We start from the raw sequence: 16,314 nt of genomic DNA, 5'->3' as shown, positions 1-16,314 counted from the left end.
GCCCAACCTCTGCAAGCGCCCCGACTCACTCACCCGTCCTTCCGCTTGGCCTTGTAGACGTGCCCGTAGGTCCCCCTCCCCACCTTGCAGCCCTCGTACTCGAAGAGGTCCTCCACGCGTTCCCGCTCCCCGGTCAGCTTCACCTTGAAGTCATAGTCCATCTTCATTCAGCGCCCGGGCTGGCTGCCTCTTCAGACGGCAACCCACCACCCTGAGAAGCCCCCCGCCCGCCACCACCACCGCCGCCGCCGCCGCAGGCACCAGGGAGGAGGAGGAGGAGGTGGAGGAGGCCCCGCCGCCGCCGCGACGCGGACCATCCAGGTACAGTGGGGAGAAGAAGGGGGAAAGCGGCTGCGAGAGCGGGTGAGGCAAGGCGGAGCCCTCTATTCTTCCGCGCCTCCTCCTCGCCTTCCTCTCCTCCTCCTCCTCCTCCTCCCCGCTGCCGGCTCGAGAGCCACACAGGCAAAGCTGCTCTACGCCAGCCGGTATCTCGTTACTCGATATACGGCAATCGCGCCTGACCGCGCTGCTGCAAAAGAAGAGCGTCGCAAAGCGTCGCCTCTCTCTCCCTCTTTTCCGAGTCTCCCCTCGTCCTCGAGAGCGCACCACGTGGAATCCAACCGGCTCCGAGGCGGCCCCTCCTCCCCGGGCAGTTTCCCTCCCCGACATGCACCGCGCCATAGCTGCCAGCAAAAGACTTTGGCAGCAGCGCTACGGGAAATCAGCACGGGCCGCATTAAGAAACGTATATTCCAAGCGCCTTGGGAGCCGTCGTTACAACCCATTAAAACGAACCGGATATGAATTTGATGGATGCTGGGAGTTGGAGTTTACCGGCTGCGATCGGAGAAACTTGAGAAGAGGGGAAGCCAGACGCATGCTGGGCGTTGTAGTTCACGTATGTGTTTGGCAAGGAGGAGGTGGAGGGCGGGGGTTGTGCTCTAGTTTCCACGGAAACCTATTTCTGGAAACTGGTTTTGGGGTCTGAACTGTCATGGACTCGCGGTAAAGATTACATCTTTAAGGTACCTGATATCAAACATTAGCCTAGGAGCTACAGCAATTTTCAGAGCTGGCGTGGCATTAGGGCAGAATTGTGACCTAAATTTTAACCCCAACAAAACATTCCAGCTTTATTTTTTGGAAGGGGGGGAGTGGGTAATAAAGTGCTGATAACTTAAAAGATGCACCAGTTGCAGACTTGACCAAACTTCTCCATCTCCTAAAAAAACAAGAGGAACTTCTTAACGTCTTTTATAAGCAAAGTATAGGTGATGTAATGTAATGGGCCCTGGGAATTCTGTTGACTTACAACAGCAGTTCTAGTTGTGGTTGTAAGCACGATATTACACAACCATATCTTGCAAGTCCCCACTGATTTTGCTTGTTGGAATCCAGTAAGGCAGGTTGCAAATTGCAAATCACATGACTGCAGGATGCTGTGACCATTGTAATTGCTAGCTGGTTGCCAGGTGCCTGAATTATGACCCTGTGACCACAGAGATACTGCAACAATTGCAATGCTCATAAGACTCCTCATTTGAGAATTATCACCTGTTATGACCTGCCTCCTGCTGTGAAAAACACTACCTAAGCAGAGAGGTTTCTTCCATCATTTTTAATGGACATTTTAATGGTGAAATCACAGTACTAGTTTGTCTCAAAACTTGGGTGCTATTATTATGCCATAAATTGTTTACAAGAGAGCTGTACCCCTGCAGACTATCTACAGTACTGTGCTAATGTTTTACAGAGTCTTGCCACAGGCTGTCAATTTTTAAACCTACTTTGAAAGTTATGCCTTAGCTGAAGAGCTTTTGGTGCAGACATGACCAAGCAGTAATGTTAATCACAATTCAGCAAAAACACTGCAGCATGTTTTCATTTCTCTCTCTTCTCCTTGTCTGGTCAGTTTGATAAACATTTCATTGCCACTGTTTATATCAAACTGAGGTAATTTTTGGAAAAAATTAAATCATTGACTGAGGATTGAAAATCCTAAAACTAATTATGCGAATTGCTGATTCACTAAACTGTATACTTAATCATTCTTTTATAATTCAGTTAAATATCTTGGCTTTATATAGGCTGTGCATATAAACCAATTATTGATAAATGGGCAAGCCTATAACAAAAGTAAATTGCAGTGCCAAGCAAAAGATTTCATGGAACAATTACAAGTTTATTTTTGGAAACAAGCTTATAGTGACAAACCACACCGTTCTTTGTTTTAACTATTTTCATCATGCTTAAACAACACATTTTGGATTAATATCAATAATATCTTTTTCTGTTAAAGTTTTATAATACAGTCTTTCTAAAATTGGTCTTTCCCGGTTGCACTTGGATTACAGTTTCCAGAATTCCCAGACTTTCCCAGGTTGGAAAAAAAATGTAGAGTATCTATGATTATTGAGATCTGCTTTATCATTTATCATTATTGGATTTCTATCCACCCTTTCACTGAGGAGTTTGAAGCAACATAAGACTATGCTTTCTCCAAAAAAACCCTGTGGAATAGATTGCTTCAAACACAAGGGCAGTGTTATAAAGAGTATGAAACATCTGTATTTCTTTTGGAAGTATGTAAGTTATAAGTAAGACCACATCCAGTTTTGGTCACCATATTATTAAAAAGATGTTGAGACTCTGGATAGAGTGAAGAAAAGAGCAACAAAGATATTAGGGGACTGGAGGCTAAAACATATGATGAACAGTTCCAGAAACTGGGCATGTCTAATCTAGTGAAAAGGAGGACTCAGGGTGACGTGATAGCAGTATTCCAATATTTGATGGGCTGCCACGTAGAAGAAGAGGTTAACCTATTTTCCAAAGCACCAGAAGGCACGACAAAAAATAATGGATGGAAACTAATCAAAGAGAGAAGCAATCTAGAATGAAGGAGAAATGTCCTAACAGTGAGAACAATTAACCATTGGAACGGCTTGCCTTCTGAAGCTGTGGGCGCTCCATTACTGGAGCTTTTAAGAAGAGACTGGACAGCCATCTGTCTGGAATAGTATGGGATCTCCTGCTTGACCAGGGGTTGGACTTCTCTTCCAACTCTGTTGCTCTGTTAAATATCTATCTCTGATATAATTAAACTGTTGCAATTTCTACAAAATAAAATATTACTAAGAGACCAAAGTATTTTATTGTATTCCTTTTCCCAACATGTTTAGTGATTGCTGTTGTGTTCTTTCAGTTGGAACTCACTGGTTATGATCACACTGTATGTTTAAACCCAATCTTTAGAGAGATTTAGAAAGATTAGTTGCTACCTAATCTTTACTATTTTGATCTAGAATAATTATACTAACTGAATAAAGGACAATCATTTTAAAGAATGTGGTTCCTCTGCTTCCTTTTGTTCTCTTTTTCACTTATATCCCTTGTAGCAGAAAGTACTGTTAAAACTTTAGTATGTAAACAGCCCCTTTCCCACAGCCAGGTTGGAAGCAGAAGGCACGGCTTGAACACTGCAGCTTAATGAAGACCTTGGAAAACACGTTCTATCATTGTGAGGGACAATTTTGTTAGCCATTTGATGCTTAAATCTCATTTCCAGGCAACTGACTGGCAAGTAAAAAACTATTAATCTAGAATTATGAATCTAAATTAATGGATTTATGGTCATAGTTTCTTATAATTGGATTATTATGAGTAGTACTAAAGTCACTTTAGTAGTGATATGACAAGAGAAAAGTACTTCTAACAATTGATTTAGGATGCTTCAATTTAAAATTGATGAATATTATGGTTATTGATGAATATTATGACAGAAAGCAATTGATAACTTGCTAGGAGAGGAGCATATGAATCTTCAAAATTAGTTGGGTATTGACTAAGGCTAAGTTAGTTTTGGAATCGAGAAAGCTTTACCGCTGAGCATCAGAAAACAATATATCTACTGCTAATTATAGGTATTATACTTCTATATTCCCCACCTTTGCTGCTTGCTTTTTGGCCTTGTGATGTCTCTCTGGGACAATACAAGTAATTCGTGTGAGTTCAAATTATGCATTATTAGATTTAGTACGAATTGTAAACTAATGCCTGGTTACATTTAATGCAACCCAAAATTCAGTTAATTCAAGGCTAGTATGTATGCAGTTGAGGCAAATGCCTGCACAATTGCATTTGAGGGTTCAGACACTGTTAATCATTATGTACAAAATGGAGAAAAAGATTTCATCAGAGGAAACAAGTACAATTTCAAAAAAGAACAGGCTCATTATATTAGAACAAAAATCTGATCTAATTCAATGACATAAATATGATCATGGCATAAAACAATAGCTGTAATGAATCTATGGTAAACTGCTAAATTTAAATTAGAAGTATATTCTTTTACCATTTACTGTAATATTTCAGTCAGAGGTGGTATTCAGCAGGTTCTGACCAGTTCTGGAGAACCGGTAGCGGAAATTTTGAGTAGTTCAAAGAACCGGCAAATACCACCTCTGACTGGAGATTTTACAGTATCCTTCCCTGCCACCCCCATCAAGCCATGCCCACAGAACCAGTAGTAAAAAAATTTTGAATCCCACTACTGATTTCAGTATATACAAGAAATTATATTGAAAAATTGTCATTGCCTATTTCCACAAGCTGGAACCAATTGCAGTATTTTCCATAGAAAATATTTCAGTTTTCCACTTTAAATAGGGCAAATTCAAATAATATGACCACTTTATGGAATTCATTAACTGAACTAATTAGGACCTGCCTGTCTTTTATATAACATATTAAATAAAAAATAGCCAACCACACTATTACATATGCGAACCACAGCTATTAATTTCTGGCTAGAGTAGGATGCAAATTCAGATAATTGGGTTGTGTTCCTCGCATGTGAGTTAACCATTTAATGAAACTAGCAAGGGTTTATATACAGATCAGAAAATACCAGTTATCCTCATGGAAATCCTGCAAAAACAAATCAGTATGATCTCGGATACTTTCATGAATAGCCCATGGATCCAATCTTGCTATAGATGAATGAGATCACGTTAAACTTGCTACCCATAGAAGTAGTCTGCCATTGTTTTTTTTTTCTCTCTGCTACTTTTTCCATTTTCCCAGGATGGAGAATACCTGGGATTTCCTGGGTCCCCATCCTATCCGAAGATTAATCAAATCTGACCCTGCTTAGCTAATAATAATAATAATAATAATAATAATAATAATAATAATAATAATAATTAATAATAGTAATAGTAATAGTAATAATAGTAGTAATAGTAATAGTAATAAACAACTACTCTCTCCCACCAGCGCGCCAGCCCATCCCAAAACTTGTCACCACGACCCGGTTTCCAACTCGCGAGAGAGCTGGCAGGAAAAGGTAGTCGCCGGTCCGAAAAGGCCGTCACTCTTTCCGCTTTCGCGAGCAACTTCCCGTAAAGCCTGCCGTTGCTCGGCGCGAGGAAGGGAGCGTTCGCGCGTGCGCATTCGCCCTGGAACCATGAGCTCGGGCGTCAGAACCCGACGGGATTGCTTTACTGCCGCACCTCAACGACTGGTACGGTAGTTGGTTTGGTCCCTTTTCTGCCGCCCAGTGAAGATTAACGTAGGCTGCGATGGGGTTGTAAGAAAACCAGCCTTCGGCGGGCACGGGGGAGGGGAGAAGGGGGAAAAAGAATAAGGAATTGCCGTTTTCCTGGCGAAGCTGTGATTTCCGGGCAATTGGCTGTTATACAGGAATTTATCTTTAGACTGCCGGCCTAAAGGGGTCAATTGGATGCTGCTCAGCCCTGTTCCTTTCTTCCGTGGATGGCCGGTTGGTCGTGGTGTTCATCGTTCTACCATCCCGCCTCCGCCCCTCCTCTGAGTCTCTAGGCGAGGAGCGCCACCGACCAAGACGGAGAGAAATCCAGACAGGTAAAGAAAAATGGGATTCCTAAATTGGTGTACTGTAAGATGCCTTTGGGAAAGGATCATTCTGCAAAAGCTTATGCCACAGTGAAGTTGCTGCTAGACTGTAAGCCCCTTTGTGGTAATAGATTCAAAATCTGTTCCTGGTAAAGAAAAAGGAAGAGAACCCCCTAAATTGGTACGTTGTTAAGTTGCGAAGTTGTGTCCCACCCACTGCGACCCCATAGACAATGTTCCTCCAGGCCTTCCCTTCCTCTACCATCTTCTGGAGTCCGTTTAAATTTAAATTTATGCCATTTAAATTAGTCTACTGTAGACCACAAAAGCATTGGAAAAGCATCAGTTTACAAAAGCTTATGCTACAGTGAAGTTGCTGCTTTGTGGTAATAAATTAAAAATCTGTTCCTTGGGAACATCTCTTTAAGTGGAAGAAAAGAGTCACATAATCCTGAAATTGCTAGGATCCTTATATAAGGTATTTATTAGTCTTTTTCCAGAGTTATTAACACTCTTTATTTGCCGTTTCCTGAAACTAGTCCTTGGCAAAGGAATAAGGCACTTTATTTCAACTTGCTCTTAACCCTGTTCAGAGGGAGTTGTGTATGGCAGGAAAATAGTAGTGGCACGTCAAGTTTAACTAGTTTTGTGGATTAGTTATGTATTTATTTGCTGGGGTAGCATTCCAATCCTTAATATTCCTCCATTTATTCACATAAGTGTGAGGATTGTCAAGATTTAATATTGTTAAATGAATATCTGTAAAAAGGAGCATCAAAAGGATTTCTAAGACTCTGCAGTCTGATATGAGTGGATCTGTACTTGTACTGCTTTATGTCATGACAGGTTATTTTTAAAACTGTGACTTGTACAGATATGATATATCTGCTATCGTTGTGTTTTTTTAAAGAAGTAGTCATGATAGCATCTTCTAAAAGGCGAATCTATGGACATAATAGAGGAGAGACTGCTTGATGATCCTCTTGATCAATATTTTTTTTTGCCTGTATAAATATTCAGCACATGTTTTCATTTTGTCATGAATAGGATTCAATTCCCTGCTCAAACTCTGGAAAACTGAAGATGCTCAGTAATCTCAGAGGATTATCAACATTACATAGTTCATAATTTTCTCTTCTTAGGAAAACAGAGGTGTGGAGGAAGGTAATATTGATTTGAGAACTGCTTTAACTGTTGATTCTTCATTTTTATTAACTTTTATTAGCCTTTAAATACCTGAATGCATTTATTTTTAAATAAATAAAAATATTCCAATTCTGTAAATGAATAAATCTTACCCGCATTTTAATAAGTTCTTTACTCTCTTCTTAATTACTGAAATTATTTGTCTAATGAAGTATTTCTATGTAGTACAATTTTGGTATTTGGCAATGGCTAATGGCATCATATTACCTTGGTAGCTTTGCAAAATATTTTCACAATTCTTTAAATGTAAAATGCATTTATGAAACTATCCTTAACATGGCTTTGCAGGATATATAACTGTTGAAGGAATTAGTGATGCTCAACCTGCATTCAAAATTAAACGTGTTTCTTTGTGTTTATAATGAGTGACATAGATTTGACATTGTGATATAGTCCTTAGTGGAAGGTCTGCTGAAAGTTCTTTGTGATGTTTGCAGATAAATAATGACATGGCAAATTTTATCTAGCTTATGGAATAGTCTCCAGTTTATAGAATAGTCTCCCTGCAAGTATGTGTAACCCTACTTTCTGCAGTTCTGCAAACCAGTGGTGGTATTCAATTTTTTTTACTACCAGTTCTGTGGGCGTGGCTATTTTGTGGTTGTGGCCTAGAGGTCATGTGACTGTGTGGGTGTGGCTTATTTTGTGGGCGTGGCTTGGTGGTTATGTGACTGGCTGGGCACCACTTGGTGGTTATGTGACTGGCTGGGCATGGCTTTGTGGTCATGTGACTGGGCGTGGCTTGGCAGTCATGTGACTGGCTGGGCATGGCTTGGCGGTCATGTGACTGGCTGGGCGGAATATTTCCTCTAAAAAGAAAAGTAAAAACTCAAGAAAGGCAGAAACTCAGCCCCCCCAACCTTTGCTAATGGGCCATTACTCTGGCCTAGGCCAATCTATTTTACATAACAAAGATCTACTCCAGGTAGAGCTATATTAGGAATTGCCCAAAGCCCTTTCATTACATCATCATCCAGCAAGGCTCAACCAAGCCTGGGACTCAGGACAACCTACAGAGTTGCACCTGCATGGCCCCATGAGAGTCTGACAAGCAATCAGCATACAAGCTCAAATTCAAATCCCAACAGGGCATTCTGGATTTAAAACCAGAAATATTTTGTTGGATTCATTCAATTTTTACACATACAACAGCTGCTAGAATTGTGTTTGCACAACAATGGAAAAAATATATGAAAATGAATTAAAATATTAGAATGCAGAAATGAATATATTAACAATTACAAATTTACAATCAAGGAGAAGGCTTAGAATACTTTTTAACATGGGATTTCTTTTATCAATGGCTAACTAACAGAAACAGAAGCTAGAAATATAAAAGTATAAAAGAAAACACCAATTATATAAGGAAAGTTCAGTAAAAAGGATAAGCAAATATTAGTATTTGATCATTGTTAATGAGTAGATAACTTTGAAAGCACACACCCCCTCAAAAAACACTGCAGATAAAAACTAGTTTTTTTATTTAATCCCCAGACGAAGCCACTGCAATAAAAACCCTGGATTGTTCCCCCAAGGACCCAAAACCTCACACCAGAAATCTCAGCCCTTCTGCCTTTAAGAAACCCCCAGGCAGACAAGCAAGACAACAAAAAGCACCACTAAAGTACAGCCATTATTAAGGTAAATCACCTGGAGGTCCCCTTTTCCTGATAACTGGCAGAATTAACCACCATGATAGGAAAGACAAAAGACACAGGCAAGAACAAAAACAGGGCAATCGTGAGCACTGGAAACCCATCAAGCAGGCTCAGCTCCAGAAATGTCAACATGTTAAAACCAGCTTTAATAAGGGTGAAGTGTTATACTCCAAAACAAGTTACTAATTTTCTCAGAAACCATAAAAGCAGCTGGACTTCACGTAAAATGTCACCTGGCCTGCATGCTGCAAGCATCAACATCAAAAAATGCTAGGGCATGTTGTTATGTGCCTATAAATTAAAGCTATATTTTTAGATTTTTCCAGCTGTATCTGTTTTGTGTGTGTGTAGTTTTCAGTTGTGTAGGGAGTGTGTTTTCAGTTATGTAGTTTTCTGGGTCTGCTGCCAATCCAGTCATCTGGATTGTCAGCAGACCCACAAAACTACACAGCTGAAAACACACTCCCTACACAACTGAAAACCACACACACACACACACACAAAACAGATACAGCTGGAAAAATCTAAAAATATGGCTTTAATTGATAGGCACATAACATTTCACACAATTTAAAAGAACTTCCATACACACACAATGACAACCTCACAATGCAGCTGCTTTCTAAAAATAGAAAAGCAGCTAGCATTTCCCAAATTTTATGACTATTTTTTTAGGAAAAAAATTAACACACTTACTGTTTTTTTAAATTGGGACTGCAAACTTGACAGCTTTAAAACTTGTGGACTTCAACTCCCAGAATTCCTCCTCCAAGTTTGAATACCCTTCTTTTAAATCAGGGGACTTCTGTTAGGAATATGCGCTCATTCTCCTAACGGGGAGTTACCTCAACTTCAAACTTGATAGCTTTAAGACTTGGACTCCAGCTCCCAGAATTCCTCCTCCAGTCATGTGAGCTCAGGAATTCTAGGAATTGAAGTCCACAAGTCTTAAAACTTGCTGAGTTTGAAGACCCCTGCCCTGATTTAAATAAGAAAAAAAGCCACTTACTTACCTAATTGAAAAAAGCAGGCAGGCATCAACGATGAGCTGGATGCAGCACAAGCAACGCAGAAGGCGGCTGAAGGAGGTAAGTGCTGCTTGTTGGAGGCTAGAGTGGAGGGAGGTGGATTAGTTTAACAAGGCTGGCTAGGCTGGAGCCTATGGGCATCAGCCTGGCCAGCAAGGACCTCCGAGGGCTTTTAGAAGCCCATGAAGGGGGAGGGTGATCGCAGGGAAGCTCGGGATGAGGCTTGGGTGAGGGAAGGAGCTCCAGGTGACTTTGGCAACGCGGCACAAGCCATCACGATGCCTTGGCCAGCTACATGAGGCCCCGGGCTGGAGGCCATGGTCTCCAGAGGCCCAGGGCAAGGCCAGGCAGCGGCAAGGAGGTCCACGGGCTTTTGGAAGCCCGGGGGCGGGTGGCCGCAAGGGTAGTCGCCAGCCTACAAGGGACCCACGGCAGCTTGGGGGGTTATGCCAGTCTGCGGATTGAGGCCACAGCTGGCAAGGAGCTCCACGGGCTTTTGGAAGGGCGGGGGCGGGTGGCCACAAGGGTAGCGGCCGGCCCACAAGGGACCTGCAGCAGTTTGGGGAGTTATGCCAGGCCACGGATTGAGGCTGCGGCCGGCAGAGGATGCTGGAAGCTCTGGGCAAGGCTGGGCGGTGGGAAGGAACCCCAGGGGTTTGGGCCGGGCACTGGGGGCTCAGTGTTTACCTGGTCCTGTAGGCAGGTCCTGTAGGAGGTCCGTTGGGCTTTTTATAGGGTGGGTTTGGGATGGGTGGGCTGAGCATTGTGCGGGCAGGGCAAGCAAGCGGCGAGAGGACAGGTGGGGCAAGCGAGCAGTGAGATGGCGGGTGGGGCAAGCAAGCGAGCGGTGACCGCTCGGGCAACCAGGAACCAGTTCAGGGGCGTGGCCAGCCAGAAGTCGCTACCAGTTCCGCGATCCACACCAAATTCTTGCTACTGGATTGCCAGAACCGGTGAGAACCAGCGTGCGAACCAGCGTGTGAACCGGAACCGGCTGAATACCACCTCTGCTGCAAACAGGTTAAAACTAGCATTTCAGTGCAGTTTTCATCCCAGCTGGTTTACTATGGGAGCCTATCATCTGGAGTTTTATTTTTGTTTTCTATGTACGTATATATTTTGCTTTTGATGCTATGGTATTTTGATTAGCCATTACTGACTTTTCCTTTTTGTCTGATGTTAAAGATGCCCTCAAAGAAATAGATTAAGAAAAGTGTAATGATATGTAATGCTGTTTAGTATAAACTATGATACTTTGTAGCATTGATACTGTGGCATAATAGCATTTTGTACTGTGGATTTTTATCAGTTGTAACTGACCAAAAAGAAAGCTTTGATCTCTAGCACTGAACTCTAATATCAGATAAAAACTTGAAGTTCAATTCTATATATGTTTATTGTGTAATAATTTATATTGTATACATTGGAACTTCACAATTCATGCTGTGCCACAAAGAAATTAAGTGTACAGTTCATTGCATGCATATATTGAATTGATAAATATGTGGACGTGTTATTGTTTCTTCTTTAGTAACTTTAAAACCATATGGAACATTCAATTGATAAGTCACTTGGTTTTTTTCTTCCTTTTTTAAAATAGTTTATTTCTTCCAAAATGGCTTGTTCCAGAACTTGCTCAGGGGAAAATGGAGAACAGGCCACTTCACAGAATAACAGTGGTGATAATGAGAGGCAATGGCAGCAGGAACGCCTCAACAGAGAGGAAGCTTATTATCAATTCATTAATGCACTTAGTGATGAAGACTACAGGTTAATGAGGGATCGTAACCTACTTGGGACTCCAGGTGACTCTTAGTTTAAAATACTTTACATCTAATGTAATACTGAATCATCTGCAGTTTGATAATTAAAATTAATTCAAATAATACTTTAGCATTTATGTTCAAATTGCACACAGAATTTACTGTATCATGTAACATGATAGATAAGTAATACCATTTGTTATTTATATGCCCTGAAACTTAGTGAGAAATACATTTAATTCTATTTATTTAAATTTTATTTCATTGATTATACTGATACCAGGATTTTTAAAATACGTATTACAAATTATTTTCATTATTTTCAACTTTTTGGGTTGATTTTGGATAAAGCTTACAGAAAGTAAGTACAAAGTAGAGCAAATACAGTTTCTTAAATCTCAGGTAACAGCATTGCATAGAAGAAATACACAATAGTTTGAGGTTACTTACCTTTTTAGGCAAATGGCTTACAATTGCAAGGAAAAGTTATGAAAGATTTTGCAGTTTATGCATATTAAAAGTTTTTTTACCATTCTGATTTTCCAATTATTTCTTTAAAAAAATTTCAAATGTAATAGTAGCTATTGTTTTGTCTGTCCATGTGCATTCAGATAATAAAATTAACAGCATAAAACAAACTCTTTTAGGGGAAATAACAGCAGATGAGCTACAGCAACGTTTGCAAAGTGCAAAGGAAAATCAGTCATCCCAGTCTGAGCCAGAAAATAGAGAATGGGAAGGTAATACTACTGGATGTAAACTACTAACTTCCTTCCTTCTTCCCTCCCTCCCTCCCTCCTTTCTTTCTTGTTCTTTAATTAATATAATTCTGGGGAAAATGCAATTTATATGTATGCTTCAGAAAAAAAAAAATTATTAGAGTCATCAACCAACATGCTTCTCTGAGGCTAAGGAAAAGGATTATTTGTGGAGAATTGCAAAAAGAAATTAAGGAAAACAGGGTTGGAATTTGGAAAAAGTGCTTGTTGGAAAACGTCTGATACTTTATTTCTAGGGGGAAAGCTGCAAAATACCTATGCTGTTGCTTTAGTTAGCCCATTTGTTTATTCCCCCCCCCCACACACACACACTTGTATTGTTTTTTTAAATAACTGGAGGCAAGAAACCTACGTAATGCTCCTTCCTCCTCTTATTTTCACCACTATAACAACCTTGTGAGATGAATTGGGCTGAGAGAAAGTGACTGGCCCAAGGTCACCCAGCTGGTCTTCATGACTAAGGCGGGGCTAGAACTCACAATCTTCTGGTGCCTTAACCACTAAACCAAACTAGATATCGGATATGGCTGGTGAATGTTTAGATGGAAGATGAAGACTAGCAAGCATACCTTGTTAGAAGGGATAGATATTCTGTATTTTTTCCAGAAGCATTAAGAATGCATACTGTTAAGAAAAAAACATCTGAAATAAATTGTAATCGAAAAATCTAGGGATATTTCAGATCATGGAAATATTTTACTTTTCTCTTTAACTATCCATCTTATTATGAACTTTGCTTATTATGGGATGGGATACCATTTTATATTCTTTCTTTGTATACATTGGACCAAGTTAAAAACTTTAGAGAGTACCTGTAGTCAGTTAATTGACATGAAATTTTACAAATAACTTACTAATTTTGAAATATTTTTATTCAAAACATTGATAATATAGAATATATAAATATATACCTATAATTTCTGTCTTATTTTGGGTAATTGATATAGCTCATGTATTACACTATTGAAAGCAATTACTGAAAATAGAAGTTGTATTTGCTCTCTGTGATGAAATAATATAGTATAGAAAAGAATAATATATTGGATTACACTTCATATTATTTCTGTAAGGAGCATGTATTCATATTATCAAGTGACACTCATACTTAATTGCCTTATCTAAATGAAATCAAACCAAAACTCCTAAAAATGTTTTTCTTTAATTACAGATTCAGAGGCGCTTGGGGAAAACATAACCAGCAACTCTTTGCTTGAGTGGCTGAACACATTTCATCATACAGGAAATTCCACACATAGTGGCCAGAGTGGAAACCAGAGTTGGAGAGCTGTAAGCCAGGCAAACCCAAGTAGTGGAGAATTCCGATTTAGTCTTGAAATAAATATAAACCACGAACAGAACAATGATACTACTCCCGGGGAACAACTGAATGAGTTCTTACATGGCCATTCCAGTAGAATGCATATGGAAAATAGACCTGTAATTGCAAATAGCCCAGTAGCCAGCCGAACTAGGAGCAGGACATTAGCTAATTCTGTTGGCCATGGATTTGTCTCATCAGGAATTGGAAACACTAGTGGTTTGCTGACTCAGAATGCTGAAGAAAATTCTCGATTCTTCTCTGGTAGACTTGGAGCTAGAAGTTCAGCAAGTTCAACACCTAACAGCCTTTTAGACGACAATGAACACAACATCATTAGGCAGAGGAGAACACAAAGAGTGACTCCAGTAAGATATCACAGAGGGAGAGCAAGAACTCGAAGAAATTCAAGGCAAAGGACGGAAGTTTTAAGATTAAGATCAACTTTTAGAGGCCAATTCCAATCTCTATTGGAAAATGGGCAACCAGTCAATATACAACAAATGCATGCGGGAGCTAATAGGGCACACACAACCCAGCCTTCTCCAGAACAAACGGAGGAACAAGCATCATCGCTCGGTATAACTTTGGAAGAGGAAGAATCAGTAAGAGATGTAGCTGCATCTAGAAGGCATCCTAGTATTACATTAGATCTTCAGGTGAGGAGAATTCGTTCCAGAGAAAATAGAGATCGTGACAGTATTGCTTCTAGAACTCGTTCGAGAGCAGGCACGGCAGACAACTTGGTGACTCTCGAAAGTGATAACGAAGGATTTATTCAGAATGTTTCACGATCTGAATATGCAGGAGTACGGACATACGTTAACACTATACGGATACCTCTTCATAGGGCATCAGATTCTGGACTTGGTGAGTCTTCATCAGTGGCTGTCAGATCAATTTTAAGGCAAATTATGACTGGATTTGGAGAGCTAAGCTCTTTAATGGATACAGAAACAGGTTCTGAAGCTGAGAGGAATAGTCAGCACTTGTCAGAAGTACAGCCCCCAGTGCCTAACTTAGAAACTTTAAATAATACTGATGTATTTAATGCAACTTTGCCTAGGGATAGATTAACTGAACAAGATAGCAGGCAGGGAGAAACAAATTCTATCCAACACCATCAAAATAATAATACCCCAAATAGCAGAGCTGCTTCATTTGTTGAAAATGGAACACTTCCCATCCTTCGCCTTGTACCTTATCTTTTATTAGAAGAAGATTCCAGTGACAACTTGAGAGGGTTGACCAAAGACCAGATTGATAATCTTTCTACCCGGAATTATGAGATTCCCCATTCAGAAGATGATGAAATAAGTAAGACGTGCAGCGTCTGCATTAATGAATATGTTGTAGGAAACAAGCTAAGGCAGTTACCATGCATGCATGAGTTCCATTTTCATTGTATTGATCGGTGGCTTTTTGAAAATTCCACTTGCCCAATTTGTCGGCAACCTGTAGTAACTTAATATCGCAGGCAGTAGAAGAATCCTCAAATCCAGAGGCCTCTTTTTTTTTTCTTTTAACTGACTTTGAATAATAAAAGAGGGTGTTTTAAATATGTTTAAAGTAAGAGAAAATCTGATGGTTTGCTAAGGATCGACCTAACCTCCAAGTACAGATATAAGAGGTATAAGAGTAAATATTCAAATTACCTTAATGAAATTATATTTTTCTATATAATTTTGTTATGCATAGCACTTGTGTAATTCAGGAGCTTATGTTATTAATAGCATACTTTTTATTGAGATTTCCATTTGTTTTCTGCAGTTATAAAGTAATGTTATTGCTCTATTAATAATCCCCCTTTTAAGTTGCCAAAGAACGAAGATTGGAGCATCTGGCAAAAAGGTACTTGCTATTTGAAGTGCTTTTCATATACAATGTATATTTTTATGGACTACACTGAACATTTGGCTTTATTTATTTGTTTTATAGAAGTATTGCATGCTTTTTATACAGTTTCTCATTGACACATTAAGGTTTAAATCTTAAGACCAATTGAAATTCAATTCACTCGACTGATTTGGGCAGTCCGTATTTTAGCATATACAGGCATAAGGTTAGAGTGGATGATTGCTAATCCTTACTCGCCACTTCTCTAGTCAGTTCAGAACATTCAGAAAGGAGTGTATATTTAATATGGCCTTGCAACACTTTGGATACAAAAGGAAAATGATGCTTTGGAATGTTGCAGGAATGTTCATGTGACCCTAGGCAACTTCTTGAAAGTGTAGTGTCTTTTCTTTGGCCATACACCCATCTTCGTTCCAGATTAGCATAATCACAGTTTAGCCTTGGGAAAGAGGCTTTAGTTAAAAGAGTTGTCAAAAGATGACTGATACCCAAGCGCAGCACTGTGTTCCTTTCAAATCCAAAGCACTGCACACCCAACATATTTAATGCATTTGACACACATGAAGACAGACTAATTTTAAAAGAATTTTAATTTGTACATGAACAAGGGCAACAATCATACTTCCTTAACACCATGCATGGTTCCTTTTTTATAAGCAACACTATCAGTTTGCTGTGAACAAAAAGCATGTAATTATTATATTAAAATGGAGAATTTCCAGAGGATTTTGTTAAGAGAGAATGTACTGTAAGATATCAGAAACATCTGTATTCTTGGGTTGAAAGCATATTATATCAATACCTGATAAATAAAACTACAAAAATGGAAAA

General features: G+C 39.7%; 2 protein-coding genes across 6 annotated transcripts in view; one reads left to right on the top strand and one right to left on the bottom strand.

Moving 5' to 3' along the window:
- The window catches only part of CDK8 (cyclin dependent kinase 8), a 51,493-nt gene extending 50,802 nt beyond the window's left edge, over positions 1-691 (bottom strand). For 2 of the 3 annotated variants that reach the window (XM_026708946.2, XM_026708947.2), the window contains exon 1: positions 34-691. In XM_026708946.2, coding sequence (XP_026564731.1) covers positions 34-167 — 134 coding nt within the window. In that variant the 5' untranslated portion in view covers positions 168-691. The remainder of the gene's footprint in view (positions 1-33) is intronic. The other variant, XM_087937196.1, reaches the window with a different exon arrangement.
- Positions 692-904: 213 nt separating this feature from the next.
- Positions 905-16,314, top strand: RNF6 (ring finger protein 6). Of its 3 annotated transcripts, XM_087937195.1 has the most exons (8): positions 905-1,025; positions 1,754-1,907; positions 5,278-5,524; positions 5,718-5,883; positions 6,922-7,038; positions 11,367-11,571; positions 12,177-12,269; positions 13,477-16,314. In XM_087937195.1, exons 6-8 carry the CDS (start codon positions 11,382-11,384, stop codon positions 15,093-15,095), a joined length of 1,902 nt encoding a protein of 633 aa, XP_087793321.1. In that variant the 5' UTR covers positions 905-1,025; positions 1,754-1,907; positions 5,278-5,524; positions 5,718-5,883; positions 6,922-7,038; positions 11,367-11,381; the 3' UTR covers positions 15,096-16,314. The 3 variants fall into 3 exon arrangements, with proteins under 3 accessions (XP_087793321.1, XP_026564728.1, XP_026564729.1); XM_026708943.2 differs by lacking the exons at positions 905-1,025; positions 1,754-1,907; positions 5,278-5,524 and having other exon boundaries at positions 5,531-5,883; XM_026708944.2 differs by lacking the exons at positions 905-1,025; positions 1,754-1,907; positions 5,278-5,524; positions 6,922-7,038 and having other exon boundaries at positions 5,531-5,883.

Source organism: Pseudonaja textilis, chromosome 7, assembly GCF_049901715.1.
Source record: "Pseudonaja textilis isolate UNSWEBS1 chromosome 7, rPseTex1.2, whole genome shotgun sequence".
In the NCBI taxonomy this organism is placed as follows: Eukaryota; Metazoa; Chordata; class Lepidosauria; order Squamata; family Elapidae; genus Pseudonaja; species Pseudonaja textilis.
The sequence above is the reverse complement of the archived record's forward strand: the minus strand, read 5'-3'. Positions and strand labels throughout refer to the sequence as shown.

Coding starts and splice junctions, on each gene's coding strand:
- RNF6 (XM_087937195.1), top strand. CDS start 11,382: ATGGCTTGTTCCAGAACTTGCTCAGGGGAAAATGGAGAACAGGCCACT. Junction 11,572..12,176: donor TAACCTACTTGGGACTCCAG/GTGACTCTTAGT, acceptor AAACTCTTTTAG/GGGAAATAACAGCAGATGAG. Junction 12,270..13,476: donor AGAAAATAGAGAATGGGAAG/GTAATACTACTG, acceptor CTTTAATTACAG/ATTCAGAGGCGCTTGGGGAA.